The sequence below is a fragment of the Muntiacus reevesi genome, chromosome 5 (genome assembly GCF_963930625.1).
Source record: "Muntiacus reevesi chromosome 5, mMunRee1.1, whole genome shotgun sequence".
Taxonomy (NCBI): domain Eukaryota; kingdom Metazoa; phylum Chordata; class Mammalia; order Artiodactyla; family Cervidae; genus Muntiacus; species Muntiacus reevesi.
In genome coordinates, this window is record NC_089253.1 from 107,111,084 (window position 1) to 107,129,402 (window position 18,319).

The following is an 18,319-nucleotide window of genomic DNA, read 5'->3' on the forward strand; positions in this document are numbered from 1 at the left end:
AATGATAAATGCAGAAGGAATGATGGAGTTAGAATACCGTTAATGGATATTAAAACTAGTGGGTGAAATCTGATTAGGAAAAGGATATTTACACAGTCTCAGAGTATCACCCCACAAATTACTCAATAATTTCAATGGGGGCAGGGAGAAATGTTACAGTAGAGAAATCTGACAGACACCACCTTAGCAAGTAATTAAAGTTAATATAACCAATTTGGGGACAAACAGACATCATGTATCTTCCGGTATAATGCACAGAGAAGAACACAATTCTGTGGTATTCCTGCCAAAAATGTAATGACCCAATCTAATTAAGAGGAAATATCCGACAAATCCAAATTGAGAGCCACTCTACAAACTAACTGGCCTATACTCTTCAAAAACATGACAGTCAAGAAGGAAAGGCTGAAAAACCACTTCAGATTAAAGGAGACTAAAGAGACATGGCAACTAGATGCAATGCACGAACCTGGATTGGACGATTGATCAGAATTTTTTAAAATAACTGTGAAAGACATTTTAGATTAATGATAAACTGAAATATGGACTATGAATTTGAAAATAATATTGAATGAATGTTAAAATTCCTGATTTTGAGAAAAGAGTATCATTGTTATCTGTCAGTAGGAATGTAAATTGGTATAGCCATGATGGAAACATCATGGGTTCTTCAAAAAATTAAAAATAGAACTCCCATATGATCCAGCAATCTCACCTCTGGGTATACATCTAAAAGAAATGAAATCAGAACCTCAGACATCCGCTCTCTCATTGTTTATTGAGCATTATTCACAATAGCCAATATATGGAAAGACCCGAGTGTCCATGTATGGATGAATGTATAAACAAGATGTGCTGTGTGTGTATCTACACACAAGCAATGGAACATTATTTAGCCATGAGAAAAAAGAAAATCCTGCCATTTCTGACAATACAGATGAACTGGGAGGACACCATGCTAAGTAAAATAAGCCAGACAGAGAAAGACAAATATCATATGATCTCACTTATATGTAGAATCTAAAAAAATGAAAAAGTCAAATTCACAGACACAGAAATAGAATGGTGTTTCCCAGTGGCTAGGGAAAATGGGGAGATACTGGTCAAAGGGTACAAAGTGGCAGTTCTGTAGGATGAATAAGTCTGCTACAGGCATAATGACTCCAGTTAATAATACTGTACTGAATACTGGAAATATGCTAAGAGGGTAAATATCAGCTGCTCTTCTCACACACACAGAGAGAAAAGGCGACTATGAGAGACGATGTATTAGTTAGTTCAGCTATAGTAATAATTTCACTAGGTATATACACATAAATCATGTTGTATACCTTAAATATACATCTATAATTTTTATCTTAACACATATCTACACATACATACACACACATACACACTCATGCCTTATAGGTACTCTTGACACCAAAAAAAAAAAAACCACCAATGACCAATTTTAATAATTGCAGTATAGTAATGTATTGAAGTATTAACCAGTAAAGGGACATGATGTCTATAACTCCTCTAAAATGGTTCAAAAATAATAATTCAGAGAAAACTTATTTATATGTATGTACAGGAAGACAGAAAATGAAAACAAGTGTAAACAACTGGCATAACTAGACAAACGCCATCCAAGAGTTCCTTGTGCTACTTTTAAAACTTTAAAAAAGTTATATCAAGACAGTATAATGTACTATTATTAGTTACCAATAAACACACTAATTAATAACAATGTATTCTGTACATGAAATCTGCTTAGAGAGTAGATTTCAAGTGTTCTCACTATAGACACACACAAAAAAACATGATCAACATGGGAGGTGATGAATAAGGTATTGAAGGTAAGAAATCATAAATTCTGTCATTTATCAAAAGTTATAAACTCAAATGCCTACATAAGAAGTTTAGCAAGATGGTTCTAGCGCAGGGTCTCTCATCAGGTTTAGGGCTGTTGTTGTTTTTTTAACTGGAGTATAGTTGCTTTATGCTACTATGTCAGTTTCTGCCGTACAGCAAAGTGAATTAGCCGTACGTATATCCCCTTTTTTGGGGATTTTCTTCCCATTTAGCTTACCACAGAGCACCAAGCAGAGTTCCCTGTGCAATAAAGTAGGTTCCCCTAAATTATCTATTTCATACAAAGGTAGTGTTGTATGTCAATCCCAATCTCCCAATTCATCCACCCCCCATCACTCCCTCCCCACAAGCTTTTTCCTAATACACATAATGTCAGCTATGGAACAGAGAGCAGAGTGGTTAAGAGTGGGGATGTGGACTTATACAGGCATAGGTCCAAATCCCAGCAATATCATTTATTAGCTGGCTAATCTGAGCAAGTTACTAAGCCTCTCTGTGCCTGAATTTCCTTTTTTAAAAGGCAGACAATAATAGTTTCTATGTCTTAAAATTCTTAAGACGATTTCAAAGGGCAATATATGCAAAGGACACATTCAGCATGAGAGCTGTTATTATTTCATCATCTTCAGAAGCAAATATCAAAAGAAAATGATTCTTTTAACCTAAAAGACAATGAACTAAATATCAAATCTCTTGAGATTGAGATTAGGGTCCAGTCCCACACCAATCAAAAACATGTGGGGAAAAAAGCTGTGAGTCAAAGGTACCAGCTCAGAGTGTTTAAACTAAAAATTAAAATGTAAATGAAACAAAAAAGTTCTCTTTACAACTAGATTATGATGTTAACATATTTTTAGAATTATGTATTAAAGAATCATTTTTACTTGAAAGGTATGTATCTTTGGCTCTGTTTACTCAAGTTTCATAAATTAAATAGGTAAGATATAGATTTTTTTTAAAACATCCTTAATGTCCATTTGGGTTTCCATAAGGAAGAACTATCTTAACGACATGGACTGTGCAAGCATTTGTAACAGTCATAGTTAATGGAATTTTACTTAGAATTAAGGCACTGAAGAAGCCATAAATTCTGTCATTTATCAAAAGTTATAAACTCAAATGCCTACATAAAGCCAGGCAATCAGAAAGAGTCAAGTATAAGTCAATAGGGAAGAACTGAGACCACAGCGGCTGGACCTGAAGAGTAAGGACTCACTTAAAGGCATACAAATTCAAGTCTTGTTTTTGTTCTTTTTAAAATATTGTGCCATCTGTATTCAGGCTGAGTTCAGTTCAGAGAGGCACTTGTTCTCACCACTGAATTTCAGATTTTTAAGTCCTTTCACAACCTTCATGGTATATATCTGTATACAAATGATGTTTTATAGCAGTCATATCATTAGAGATATCCTAAGTTGGTTAGTTTTCCCACTTTGTACTCATAATTAAGATATATATTTTATATGTCATAACATTTACATCTTTAAGGTTCCTTATAACTCTGACATTTTAAGATTCCATCACATACTGGTAATAAATATGTAACAATGAAACAAGTTCCCCCAAAGTCCAAAGTAATCTCTTCTTCCACTGGATAACTTAGCACTCACCTTATTATTGTTTTATACTATTACTCTATTTTTCATATGTTTTATCTTCTATAATATACCTTGTCAAGTGAAAGTCACTCCATTGTGTCCAACTCTTTGAGACCCCATGGCCTATAGAGTCCATGGAACTCTCCAGGCCAGAATACTGGATGGGTAGCTGTTCCCTTCTCCAGGGGATCTTCCCAACCCAGGGATCAAACCCAGGTCTCCAGCATTGCAGGCAGATTCTTTACCAGCTGAGCTATCAGGGAAGCCTTATAATGTACCTTAAACTACATAGTAACAGAAAGTATGTCAGTCATATTTTACCCCTATCAATAAGCATTTTGTACTTGAATAAAAGGTGCTCACAAAAAAGAAAAAAAAAAAAAAAAAAGAGAGAATCCTACCATTTCTCAAGGTAATAATATGATCTCAAGTTACACTCTTTCAAATTCTAAAATGAACTGAACTTTTACATGATTTACAATTATGCTTGTAAAAATTCTCCACAATTCAGAGTTCTCAGTATCAGTAGCTGGCTATATTAACATGTAAGCAATAGTATTTTTAGATAAATATTATAATAACTTTATAATCTTTCTATTTGAGAAAATAAAACTCAAAGGATGTTACTTAAGCCTACAGCTTAGTTTTAACATTTATTTGAGAGAAAGATGGTGGTTTTTTGGAGAGTGTTATTTATAATCATTAAGTCTTACCTGAGGATTCCAACTTGGATCTAATTTTTTAACGACAGCAATATATTCCTGCATTGCTTGGCTGGGGCTTGAATCACCAAGCGCTTTCCACGCTTCCCTGTAGCAATATACAAAATGGCCTATCATTAATGATGTAAGAAACACAAACAGTATATTTCTTGTTATTATTAAGAAAAAGGCACACGTTTTTAATGGTCACAAGATGTAATAATAATAATAATAAATGTTATTTATTACAATAATAATGTTATTTATTGTAATGTAATATTACAATATTACATTACATTACATGTAATATTACATTACAATGTAAAATTGTAATGTAATAATGTTATTTTTACAATAATAATAACAATAATAAATGGCTACGTAATAAGCCATAGACACACAGCCTTCTCTTTTTGCCTTTACATTGGTCCATAGCAATACTGACCTTATCAGTCCACCTAAGGAGCCCTTGTAGATACTTTTTCTCCCTAATCACCCTTCCCATGAAATTTTAAAATATATATGGCATATTTGGTGAATTTAAGAAGACATAAACTATTGTAATATCTAAGATTTTAAAACTCCCTCAAACCCAAATTTCACCCCTGCTGAGAACATATGGTCTACAGACAATGGGAGTAGTTCCCATCTAATGAATTACTGTGTTTATGGCATTTCAATAATATGTTCACTGTTCATCACATAAAACAATATTCTGTGGGAAATGCTTCAAACTTCTTATTTTAAGGTTTGAGAAGTACACCTTTCCCTCCTGCTGTTATCTCATATCTAAGCTGCCAGTAGTAGATCCTGAGGCCTTGGGCAGGGACTTCAAAAGTGAGGGGGCAGCGAAGACAGAGAAAAGAGTACTAATGAATGAGAAGGTAGGGGCTTCCTGCAGTTCAATAACCAAGAGCAATAGTTTAGTCCTGAGCCCCCTTCTGCACGCTCCTTTTCTTCTTTTCTGCCAGCTGCTAGACCAGGCCTCCTTCTTGGCTTTTCCCTGCCAATTCTTTCTACCTCCAACTGGGAGGTACAGTCACTGATCCACTGTAAAAGATAACTCAGTCTCAGAGTTTTCCCATTACCTTCCTGCTCTTACCATGGACATAACATCTTTCTGAGGTTTCCTAAATTTATTTTTAATCTCTTGAAATTTACTTGTATACATTGCTAACACTTTACCCCAAATATACATTCTTCAAAGTAATTTCATTATTTAATACTATTAAATAAATGTATATGAACTGTATTTAGATTTTCCCAAAATGTTCTTTATAGTTTTTCCAGATGAGGAGCCAATCAAGACTCACACCTAACACTGAGTTTCAAGTATGTTTAGTCTTTTTGTCTTCCATGATACTGATATTTTTTTTTAACAGTTCAAACCAGGTGTTTTATAAAAAATCTTTCAATTTGCATTTGTCTGACTGTTTCCTCACCTAGAGAGTTTTCTTGCCAAAAATGATTAATCATGATTAGAATCAGGTGTTGCAAGTGCAACATATAGGTGAAATGTCACTTACAATTCATCACATCAGGGGGCCCGTGACAGCAGTTTGTCCCATCATTAGTGATGAGTCAGGACTTAGTACAAGCAGTATCTCCAGGTTTTCTCTTTGTAATTAATAAGGAAATTCTGGATCAGATTGTGTGAATATTGTTACCGAGTTGTTTTTCATCTAATGGTTTCGGCATCTATTGATGATTCTTGCCTGAATTTTTATAGTTGTAAAGTCTAAACTTTTAAAAACTACTAAAAACAATGAAAAAAATAGGAAAACGCAGGGGAGAAAGTAATGGTGAAGTTATAATTCATAAATTTAAAAACTCACAAAATATACATCAGGTAGTCTTTTAACAGTAATAAAATGCCAGTCAGAGAACTATTTGTTATCATCAGCATAGGAAGCTTGAGCCAGAAAGAAAATCAAAGCACAGCTTCCTTCAGTGAGAATGTTCTACACAAAAGAAGTCAGCTGAACTAAATAATTGTGCTTAATGACATGACTAATTGGCATTTCAGGTTCAAGATCTACACCTCCTCACAGCTGGGTGACAAACAGTTCCCAGACAGGCAACTTGTTCAGGGAACCACATTTTGAGGAGCACTGCTCTAGAAAGAAGGTGAGAATCCAGTTTCAGTGCTTCTTCTCTCTACAACCATATTTAACCTTTTCTTTTTAAACCCTCCCTCTCTACTTTTAATTTCAGGCGGATGCTCCAAAGTCCTTTCTTCTATAAGTTTCCCTACTGTATATGATTTCTCTCTTTTCACTTAAACAAGGTAGGAGGACATAAGGCCTCATATGACAGGATGTAATCTCTGAATTATAATTAAAAAAAAAACTCTAGGAGGGCATAATCTTTCTATGTATTCAGGAAAGTAGGCTCAGTATCTATTTTTCTTTCTCCCTCTGCTCAAGAGGTTATTAGAAGTACTTCTTTACCATGGTAGGCAAGGAACAGAAGAGCATTAGAGATGAGGAGAAAAAACTGGGGAGGGGAAAAAAGAGTAAAATATGGGGATTTGCCTGCTCTTCTCCCTTCCCATCCTCCTGACCTTCTTCCAAGATCCCTTCAGAGAGATGCAGTGACCCATTAGGGGCTGTATGATAAGGAAGGAAAATTTCAAGCAACAGCTCTTACGTCACTCTCTAAGAAGTGATTCATGTGAGGAATGTATATCGGTTGTGAACTACTTATATACCAACATCAAAGCATTAAGAATCCTTTAGAAGACTTATCTAAAATCGGCTTCTTTTAATCTCTCTGCCAACTGCCTATCATTAGCACTGCCTACAGCAGAAAGAGATTAATATAAAAATAATTCTTTAATCTGCTCACTACTTTCTAATTCCTAAACACCTAAACCCTTTACAACAACCATATTAGATCCCAAGAATTTCTTACCATTTTTGCTTTCCTTCAAAGTCAAAGAAGCTTGGTTTAGGTGTATTGCAATTTCCAACTTTGACCTAAATGAAGGGGGTGGGCAGAGATAAAATCAAGAACTTATTTTTCAAAGAACTGCCTGAGAAAATTTTAATTTTTAAATCTATTACATATACTTTGTAACTATAGGTTAGAAAATATCTACAACTATATAAAATAATAAAATGTAACATTCTTTGCAAAAGCAAACTAAAAAAATAAACTTTAAATAGAGGCTGCTTTGGCTTATTGCATTAAACAACTGTTAACTAACAGTACAACACATTTAAAAAATGAATGATAAACAGTTACATTCCTAAATTAAACAAATTGTATATACATGTACATATATAAAACAAATGACAGATTTTGTAATCGTGCTACCATTTATAATGTAGAAGAATTTTTAAATATGCAATAAACAAGCTTTAAAGTACAGTTTATCAGAATTCATCATAGTCTGTTTATGCTGATTCTCAACACTATCAGCATTTTCTCTCTCAAACTCCAGAATAAAACACACTATTTTCAAGTTTATGAAACTAGTCAGTATAAATTTAGATGCTAAAAGCCATGAAAAAATTTCAAAGTTCTCAGCAACAAATTCTATAAATTCTATCTATTCCACAATAATCTTTTCTTAAACTACACAGTGATTATTTTCATTAGGAATAAGCATAAATGAAATTCACACAAGTGAGAATTTACTGCACACCTCGAGTACCCCTGCCACCGGTAATCTCCCTTTCTGATGAACTCTCACACTTTCTCCCTCTCTGTGACGGCACTTTTCACATTTCCCTTGTGTTAGCAAGGTTTGTGTAGTCTCATCTTTCTATAAGAATAAACTCTAAGAAACTATTCTTAACCCACTCATTGCACATAACATAGTGTCTAGCTGAAGGCAGTAAAAAAAAAAAAAAAAGAAATGTTTGTTGCATATGGAATGTATACATTAGGCATGTGTTCAACAAAATACCTACCCACTATCTCCCTAAAGCTAAATACCACAATCTGAACTCTACCTACTTCTCTGGGACCTTCCCACTACCTCCTGATACTCCTAACACATGCATTTGGCTAAAATCAAAATGATGGTCTACTCATTAACCAGACTGGTCTACTCAACTGCCTTAAGAATTTTCATTTTTATTCTATTTTTCTCATGCTATTTCTCTCAAATGAAAAGCCTTCACCTTCTTCCCTCCACTTTTTAAAATGCTACACCTCCTTTCAGTACCATTCAAGGTTCAGATTCTAAGGAACCCTTTCAGTCTACAATGATCTCATTCAGCTCTGATTTCCTAATAACTATCATCTCTATTATTTGCTTAGTAATTAATCACATGGCTCTCTGGTCATAATTAAAATGTACAGTGACACAGGGGCAGTCCAGTGAGGAAGGGACAGGGAGAAAAAAGGATGAAAGAGCAGGAGCTGCATTTCTTAGACAATCACCATAAACCAAAAGCTTCACATAAGTCAAAGGAGCCACACAACATCCTGTTAGGCTTGTCGTTACGTACTTATTCTATAAATGAGTACAGAGAAGCTGAGGAGGACTGTCACTGCTCACACATTTATAAATCTTGAATCAGGAGTCAAAACTTGACTCCAGGACTGACACCAAAGTCCAATACTCCTCTACTATACTTCAGTCTGTTTCGTATGATACATAGAATCCAGGCTTCCATTCCGGCATCTCTAAAATCACTTGAAAAAAATAAAATAAATAAATAAAATCACTTGAACTACTGGATTGTTAGAAATAGGAAATGAGATAACTACTAGGCATCATAAAAATAGTGGTTATTGTGTTTTTTCAACCAGACAATAGCCAGTGGCAGAAACAAATGCCAATGCCTATCCATCATTTCTCCTACAGTGATAGAAGTCTCAGCCAGACACAAGATCATTGAGCTGAACATTTTGTGGCCATGCAACTTCAGTCGAGGCCCAGGGAACTGGATGCGTGTAAAAGTGATATAAATATCTTCCTTAAAAAGAAAGAGGGACTTGTTCCCTTTCCCTCTGCCCAGGCTAGAACTGATCATGGAAAGACAATCTTACTGCAGCAGTTCTAAAACTTTTTGGTCTTGTAATCCCTTTACACTCTTAGAGACTGAGCCCCCAGAGAGTTTTTGTTTATGTGGATTATATCAATCAATATTTACCAGATTAGAAATGAAAAGATATTTTAAAATGTGCATTAATTTTAAAAATAATAAACTTGTTACATGTTAACATAAACAACAAAATTTTATGAAAAGTGACTATATATTTTAAGGCAAAAAATATTTAGTGAGGAAAGTGACACTGTTTTACATTTTGCACATCTCTTTACTATCTGCCTTAATAGAAGGCAGGTGTATTCTACTTCTGCATTCAGTCCATTGTGATATAGTTTTGGATGAAGAAAACAACTTCACACAGGTACATTGTTAGAAAAGACAGAAGTATTTTAGTAGCATTTTGAGGTAATTGTAGATAATCTTCTTTGATATCACACCAAATCTCAACAAGTGGCAGTTTCTTCAAGGATAGCTTCTTAAAAGATTCTTCCCTGATGGCTCAGATGGTAAAGCATCTGCCCGCAATGTGGGAGACCTGGGTTCGATCCTTGAGTCTGGAAGATCCCCTGGAGAGGGAAATGGCAACCCACTCCAGTATTCTTGCCTGGAAAATCCCATGGATGGAGGGGCCTAGCAGACAACAGTCTATGGGGTCACAAAGTATCAGACACAACTGAGCGACTTCACTTTCTTTTCTTTTTTTCACAGTGTGGAATCTGAAACCGTATCAACAAATTTTTTATACTGTTACATTAAAATCCATTGGTCTGACTGGCTTACTTTGAATGCATCTTCTATCCACACATAATTTGTAACTTCATTTCCTGCAACATCTGAAAATAGTTCACTGAGTTATGCAGATCTTCCAAATGTTGACCTATTTCATTATATACACAACAGTAAAAGTTCATAATCACTAAAGCCAGCACTAATTTATCAAAAACATTTTTCAGTATTAGGAACCTGTCAAGATCAGGTGGCAGGTACAGATTTTCCAAACCTAATTTTCACTTGAAGGCTCAAACGTTGTCACTTGCAACAAATACCAGCAGTTGTTTTCCTTTAAGTGACAGTCTAACTTCTCTCATTTTCAAGAAACTGTATGCCAAATACTCAAGCTTGAATAAGCATAGTTTATCTGTAGGTTGCTGTATTAAGTAAAAATCATGTATGTTGGGAAAAGTGGGTAGCTCAACTTTGCAACTCAAAATTTACACAGGCCTTTTTCTTCAAAACAGCCAACAATAATTCAGTATGCAGGAGACATATTTGGTGTGTACCCCTATTCCATCACATACAACATTAAAAAGACTTGTATTCAAGAGTTAAAATTAAATAAAATCAGTTAAGTTTTGCTGCTTTATCAAAGGCATTTTAAAGTGAAACTGGCCTTTTTCTTTTTAAATTCAGAGTCAGTCAGTTCAGTCACTCAGTTGTGTCCGACCCCATGAACCGCAGCATGCCGGGCCTCCCTGTCCATCACCAACTCCCAGAGTCCACCCAAATTCATGTCCATTGACTTGGTGATGCCATCTAACCATCTCATCCTCTGTCATCCCCTTCTCCTCCTGCCTTCAATCTTTCCCAACATCAGGGTCTTTTCAAATGACTCAGCTCTTCACATGAGGTGGCCAAAGTACTGGGAGTTTCAGCTTCAACATCAGTCCTTCCAATGAACACCCAGGACTGATCTCCTTTAGGATGGACTGGTTGGATCTCCTTGCAGTCCAAGGGACTCTCAAGCATCTTCTCCAGCACCACAGTTCAAAAGCATCAATTGTTCGGCACTCAGCTTTCTTTATGGTCCAACTTAAATTCAGAGCACACAGTGGTAAAAAAAAAAAAAAAAAAAAATTTAAAAAGTTAAGAAATACTACTGCTGCCACTGCCCTGACTCATGCCAACACACCAGCCGTTTCCTCCACCACGACAGCACAGAAAGAGGCAAAGACAAACGCACCTCGCTTTACTGTGCTTGGCAGACACTGCATTTTTCACAAATTGAAGGCTTGTGCATACCCGGTATCAAGCAAGTTTACTGGCACCATTTTCCCAATAGCATTAGCTCACCTCATGCCTCTAGGTCACATTTTGCTAATTCTCCCAATATATCAAACTCTCCACTAGCAAGAAGATTACAAGTCATTGAAGGCTTAGACGATGGTTAGCACTTTTTAGCAATAAAGTATTTTTTAACTGAGGTATGCATATTTTTTTAGACATAACGCTACTGCACACTTAATAGACTAGAGTATAGTGTAGACATAACTTTTATATTGGAGAAAGAAATGGCAATCCACTCCAGTATCCTTGCCTGGAGAATTCCACAGACAGAGGAGCCTTGTGGGCTACAGTCCATGGGGTCGCAAAGAGTTGGACATGACTGAGCGATGAACACTTCAATTTTTATATGCATTGGGAAACCAAAAAATTCATGTGACTCACTTTATTGTGATATTTGCTTCACTGCAGTGGTCTAGAACCAAACTCTCATATCTCTGAGGTATGCCTGTAGCGTCTTAGTATTATTATGAAAATAGTCTTGACTTTATCTTCTCTGAAGTCTGAGGGATTCTCAGGGGGGTCTGTAGACCACAGTTTGAGAACTGCTGCCCTAGAGAAGGGCTAAACTACAAGACAGAAAAAGACTGAGCCCCTGGATGATTACAAGAAGCAGAGCACCCTATCAGCCCTAGATCACCCACCTCCAGCCCATTATGTGAGATGAAAAGAAAAGTTCAGCAGCTGACTCTGTATCCTGACACAGAAGCTTTTGTATTCCAAAATTCAAAGAACAGTTCTGGATCCAGAAAATACTGGATAAATAAAACTACAGGATTCTAGGACATCATTAGTAACACTTTTCAAATCATTAGATAATGAATCCTAAGCTATGACACAGAGTTATAAAATGTAGCACTTTGACAGAGCATCACCTAAACTCTGTTCTAAGATATACATGATATTTTCAGGGCCCCTGAAACAGACTGTTTCAATCAAGGTAGCCAGTGGTAAATGCCACTGAGTCAAGGGTACCCAGGTTAAAGTAGGAAGATGTGTTGAGCATCCCCACCTGTGCTGGTGCTGCAATCTCAACAGGAGTTTGAAATTTTCATTGTCCTCGGGTTTTCACAGGTGTCAGTCAGTTACCTTTTGTTGGCACAGTGCAGGCCGATGAATGTTAACTGCTGTGATCTTTTCAAATCCACTAAAAGATGCTAGTGGATCCACTGGCTTATCTGAGACTAAGAGAACTATTATGTTAGGTAAGTTTAGGTCTCTGCCTGAGAAAACAAGGTTCACAGCTCAGTTTATTTTTAGCTTTCTCCTGCACACAAAATACAGTGCTATTTGGAATAGAAAGTGAAATTATGAGAAAAGCCAATTTTATGAGAAATGTCATTATGTTACGAGAAATTTTGATCCACTATGCATGAATTATATTGAATTCTCAACTCTGTTATTCGATCACAGACTGCTATTTTTAATACCGCCACAGAATTCTGATAGAAACAAAATTGACAGAAACATTTAGAATATACTGATGAACACTGTATGTCCTAACATGCCTAAGTAAGCATACTCTTATTCTCTAATTCTCTAGTAATTGTTCTCTCATAAAAAGGAATTTTATTTCCAGATACAGAATATCGCTAAACACTCTAACGTCAAGAGGGTGAGGAATGCACACCTCTTCCAGACTATCTGGATGAAGTACACCTGAGACAGAATGGTGACCAGCTGGCAGGTGATGACAGTTCACTGATGACTTGGTATCAGATATTTAACGGTGCTGATGCCAATATCAATAAAGATACGTCATAACGAGGAAAACAATGTTTCTTGGAAATGTGGAGAAAATTAGTCTTATCCTGCCCAGAGAATCATCAGTCAGCCATGTTACTGGTCCAAACACAATGCTCAATAAATTCTTGTTAAGTAATTGAAAGTCTCATTTTAATGTTATTAGGACAGGACTAATGAGAAAATAGATATCCAGAACTTTTACAAGAGAAAAAATTTTGAGGCCAATTCAGGGGCAGTTTTCATTGAACACTATAATTTATACCATTTGTCCCGACAACTACATCTCTCAGGTCACTTTAACGGATATTCATCGATCTTCAAAAGAATCTGCATCTCAAGTCAGTATATTCAGTTTATGATACAGAGGGACCCCCACGACTATTTCTTTTTAAAGAATATAAGGGGAAATAGAAAACAAGAAGCATAAAATGGGCTATTATTCAGAACTCCATTGCTTCCAGTATTCCAAAAGCTGGAGTCTTCCTCAACTTTTAACTCTTGTTGGCAATTTTTCACATGTTTAAATCTAAACTCCTCAGGTAACTTCTGTAAATCTCTTGATGGCAAGTATCATGATGTTTTTGCTTCTCTGAATCCCCCACAGGCATAACACCCAAGTGTTTTGCTATAAAATATGCTAAACAAGTATTGTTGATTATGATACAGCAATAATTTTTCCAACCCAATTACTCTCTGAGGATAAATAAAATGTGTCTCATAGGACATTATTGTATTTCCATACCTCCAGGTAGTTTCAGAGCCTTAGACTCAGGAGCTACAAGCTAGTTCTGGTTCTGACTGTTCACCCATTTTGTAAATGTTCTGAAGCTGATGAAGGGCATAAGGGCAAGGTCACTAAACAAGTCGGGAAAGACCCAGAAAAACTGTCGCTCAGTGTCAGCTAAAATATTTAGCTCCTAGGACAGCAGACAGGTCCTTTCCCAGTCCAAAATGAAGTTAATCCTTAGAATGATTAAAACACACACACACACATACAAACTTCATTACACCTGACCATGAACCAAGCACTTTCACCATCTGTTTTTGGAGGAAAGAGAAGGCTTACGGTCATGCTCCCTCCCCGCTACTTTACCTGCTTGTACCTGGCATACAGGTACAAGAGCTGCTCCCTGCTGGCCACTGGCACCAGGCCTTGGAGGTGCGCTGCAGCCTTCTCAAACAGCTCTGCCAGGCTCCTGGAGGCCTCGATCTCCGGGCTCTGGAGGGATTCCACATCCCCGGAGTCGTCCCCCGAGCTCAGCTCTCCGCCACTGTCGCCCGTGGTGGCCCCCGAGGGCAGGAATGACGAGGCCATGCGTCCGCCTGTCTTCTTCGGACCGGCTGTGACGCCGGCGTGGGGCCCTGGCCCACCAGTCCCGAGCTCAAGTCGCACCCAAGCTCACCTAACCCGCGCTCCCTCGCTAACTCAGCCTCGCTCCCTCTATCCCCCTGGTCTCCCTGGGCGTGCAGGGAGGGCTCCGCCACCCTCTGCTGCTCTCCCCCGCTAACCGGTCTCTTCCGGCTTCCTCAGGCTAACAGGCAGTTCGGGCTATCCCAGATCGCTCCCGCCGCGTGGGGGTCTGGGAGCAGCTCAGCCAGGGGTCCCGGAACAACTGCGGCGGGGGGCAGGCGCCTGGGGGCGTGTCGAGGGAGGGGTAGGGCGGGGCGGGGGCGTGGTGAGCGCTGGGCTGCCTCCACGCGGAGCACGCGCTCTGGGTTCCGGACTCCAGCTAGTTCCGCTCTGGGCCGTAGAAGTGTGGGGGGACTTATGGGACCGCGCTGGGCTAACGCTGCTTGGAGAAACTGTCCTCAATCGTTGAGGTGTCCGTTAGTCGTTCCGTTGAAAATACCGGAACCCATTCTCGGGTTAGGCCTTCTGGGGTGGGGAAGGAGGCCGTGTATTTGGGAGTGTATCGGTAGAAGTGGAGTCCTGGGAAACGTGGAGCTGAGGACGAAGGTTCCGCCTGAGCCCGCCCCACCCAGGTTTTGTGTCCCTGTGCTGTGACTAGTCGCTCAGTCTGTCCGAATCTTTGCGACCGGATGCACTGTAGCCCGTCAGGCTCCTCTGTTCATGGGATTCTCCAGGCAAGAATACTAGAGTGGGTTGCCATGCGTCCTCCAGGGGATCTTCCCAACCCAGGGATCGAACCCAGGTCTCCCGCATTACAGGCGGATTTTTTTTTTTTTTTTAACAGCCTGAACCAAAAGGTCCCAAAAGGTCCTTGGATGCCTGCATCCGATGCTGGAGAGTTTGGTTTTAACTTAAATAGTGAAAGAGAATTTGGGAGATTGGGCCATCAGTCCAATCTCTCCATGTCTTGCTTTCCACGCTTTCATAACCATCATCTGTCAGAGGTTTACGGAACCGCATCTCCAGGGCCCTTAGCAGGTTGCTCCTTCCCAGCTCAGCCTTTGCCACTGTGCTTTGGCAGATACTGAGAGATGACACTGAAAATGCCCTGCATAGTTCTGCTCTATAGGAGCTTAGAAAACTGCAAAAAACTATGACATGACTATAATAGTGTCAAAGGAAATAACCAATAACTAATCTGTATTAAGAATAGAAGAGAGTTTTCTTTGAGCAGAACTGAGGACCTTAGTTGGAGAAGGCAATGGCACCCCACTCCCGTACTCTTGCCCGGAAAATCCAATGGACGGAGGAGCCTGGTAGGCTGCAGTCCATGGGGTCGCTAAGAGTCGGACACGACTGAGCGACTTCACTTTCACTTTTCACTTTCATTCATTGGAGAAGGAAATGGCAACCCACTCCAGTGTTCTTGTCTGGAGAATCCCAGGGACGGGGGAGCCTGGTGGGCTGCCGTCTGTGGGGTTGCACAGAGTTGGACACGACTGAAGTGACTTAGCAGTAGCAGGGGACCTTAGTCAACCTCTCAGTAGCTCTGAGGAATTGATCCAGAAAAACATGGTTTTCAGCAGTTTTGTATCTTTTCAGAATAAAGAACATAAACCCTAGGGGTAGGAGTACATTCTCTCAAAGTTCAAAAAAGAGAGAAAAGACAGATTAGCTTGTACACAGCAAATCAGTGTGGTTCTGGCACCTAGGAAAGAAGCCTTATCTTTGAAGGAGTAGTAGAATTGATATCCCAGAAAGGGAGGCGTTTATCTCTATCTTCAAAGGGGACTTTTAAAAATTCTGGACAGTGCAGCCTTTCTTCAGTAATTAAAGCAGATGTACAAAGCATGTTTGATGGAGTACAAGACCTGCTGTTCTAGTTGGCATAAGTGAAAGTAGTGAAAGTGTTAATCGCTCAGTTGGTATGCCGGTACCTCATGTGAAAATTTCTTCCATCAATAGTTAACTTTTACTGAGTGGTTATTGTGTCCTGCTGTTCTTGTTCAGTCACCCAGTCATGTCCGACTCTGAGACCCCATGGACTGCAGCACGCCAGGCCTCCCTGTCGCTCACCATCTCCTGCAGTTTGTCCAAGTTCATGTTCATTGTATTAGTGATGCCATCTAGCCATCTCATTCTCTAACGGCCTCTTCTCCTCCTGCCTTCACTCTTTCCCAGCATCAGGGACTTTTCCAGTGAGTTATCTGTTCACATCAGATGACCAAAATACTGGAGCATCAGCTTCAGCATCAGTAAAAGTTCCAGTGAATATTCAGTGAACAGTGCTTTTTAATAGAAGAAAACAACAAAAGGGAAAAGACTAGCGATCGCTTCAGGAAAATTGGAAACATTAAGGGAGCATTCTGCCCAAGATGTGCAGAATAAAGGATAAAAATGGTAGATACCTAATAGATGCTAAAGAGATCAAGAAGAGATGGAAAGAATACGTGGAAGAACTGTATAAAGAAGATCTTAATGAACTGGATTAGTATGATGTGATTAGTCACCCAGAACCAGACATTCTGGAGAGCAAAGTCAAGTGGGCCTTAAGAAACACTACTCTTAATAAAGCTAGTGGATTCGATTAAATTCCAGCAGAAATATTCAAATCCCTAAAGGATGATGCCATCAAAGTTTGGCATTCATTATTTCACCAAATCTGGAAGACCCAGCAATGGCCACAAGAGTGGAAAAGGTTAATCCTCATCCTAACTCCCAAGAAGGGTACCAAAGAATGTGCTGAACATGGGACAGTTGCACTCATTTCCCATGCTAGTAAGGTCATGCTTAAAATCTTGCATGCTAGGCTTCAGCATTATGTGAACTAAGAACTTCCAGATGTCCAAGCTAGATTTAGAAAAGGAAGAGGAACTAGAGATCAAATTGCCAATATTCGTGGATTCTAGAGAAAGCAAGGGAATTTCAGAAAAACGTCTATCTCTGTTTCATCGATTACACTAAAGCCTTTGACTGTGTGGATCACTGAAAAACTGTGGAAAGCTCTTAGATGGAAATACCAGACCATCTTACCTGTCTCCTGAGAAACCTGTATGCAGGTCAAGAAGCAACAGTTAAAACCTTGTATGGAACAACTGATCGGTTCAAGATGAAGAAGGGAGTATGGCAGGGCTGTCTGCTGTCACCCTGTTTGTTTAACGTGTATGCTGAGCACTTCATGAGAAATGCCAGCCTGGGTGATTACAAGCTGGAATCAAGATAGGCGGAAGAAACACCAACAACCTCAGCTATGCAGATGATACCACTCTAATGGCAGAAAGCAAAGAGGAACTAAAGAGCCTCTTGATGAGGATGAAGGAGGAGAGTGAAAGAGCCAGCTTAAATCTAAATATTTAAAAAAACTAAGATCATGGCATCCAGCCCCATAACTGCATGGCAGATAGAAGGGGGAAAGGTGGAAGCAGTGACAGATTTCCTCTTCTTGGGCTCCAAAATCACTGCGGACAGTGACTGCAGTCATGAAATCAAAAGACCATTGCTTCTTAGCAGGAAAGCGATGACAAATATAGTGTTTTGAAAAGCAGAGACATTACTCTGCCAACAAAGGTCCATATAATCAAGGCTATAGTCTTCCCAGTGGTCACGTACAGTTATGAGAACTGGACTATAAAGAAGGCAGAATGCCAAAGAATTGATGCCTCCAGACCGTGGTGCTAGAGAAGACTCTTTGCGACCCCATGGACTGTAGCCTTCCAGGCTCCTGTGACAATGGAATTCTCCAGGCGAGAATGCTGGAGTGGGTTGCCATTTCCTTATCCAGGGGATCTTCCCAACTCAGGAATTGAACCCAGGTCTCTTGCACTGTGGGCAGATTCTTTACCATGCGAGCCCCTATTTTGTCCTAAGTGCTGTTAAAAATTAAAACAAAAACAATATTCATCTAGTTCTCAAAACATTCTAATAATCACCATCAGAGTGGTACAAAGAAGGTGTTGTAAAGAATGGCTATTCCCCATGTGGGGTTAGGCTTTAGATGGG

The 18,319-nt window shown here is 38.9% G+C and overlaps 1 protein-coding gene across 2 annotated transcripts in view; it reads right to left on the bottom strand.

The window, feature by feature from the left end:
• The window catches only part of ACBD6 (acyl-CoA binding domain containing 6), a 193,966-nt gene extending 179,337 nt beyond the window's left edge, over nucleotides 1–14,629 (bottom strand). Inside the window, exons 1-3 of one of the 2 annotated variants that reach the window (XM_065936972.1) lie at nucleotides 14,063–14,629; nucleotides 7,070–7,134; nucleotides 4,169–4,265 (exon numbers count right to left, since the gene is read on the bottom strand). In XM_065936972.1, coding sequence (XP_065793044.1) covers nucleotides 4,169–4,265; nucleotides 7,070–7,134; nucleotides 14,063–14,284 — 384 coding nt within the window. In that variant the 5' untranslated portion in view covers nucleotides 14,285–14,629. The remainder of the gene's footprint in view (nucleotides 1–4,168; nucleotides 4,266–7,069; nucleotides 7,135–14,062) is intronic. The other variant, XM_065936971.1, reaches the window with a different exon arrangement.
• Nucleotides 14,630–18,319: the final 3,690 nt, after the last annotated feature.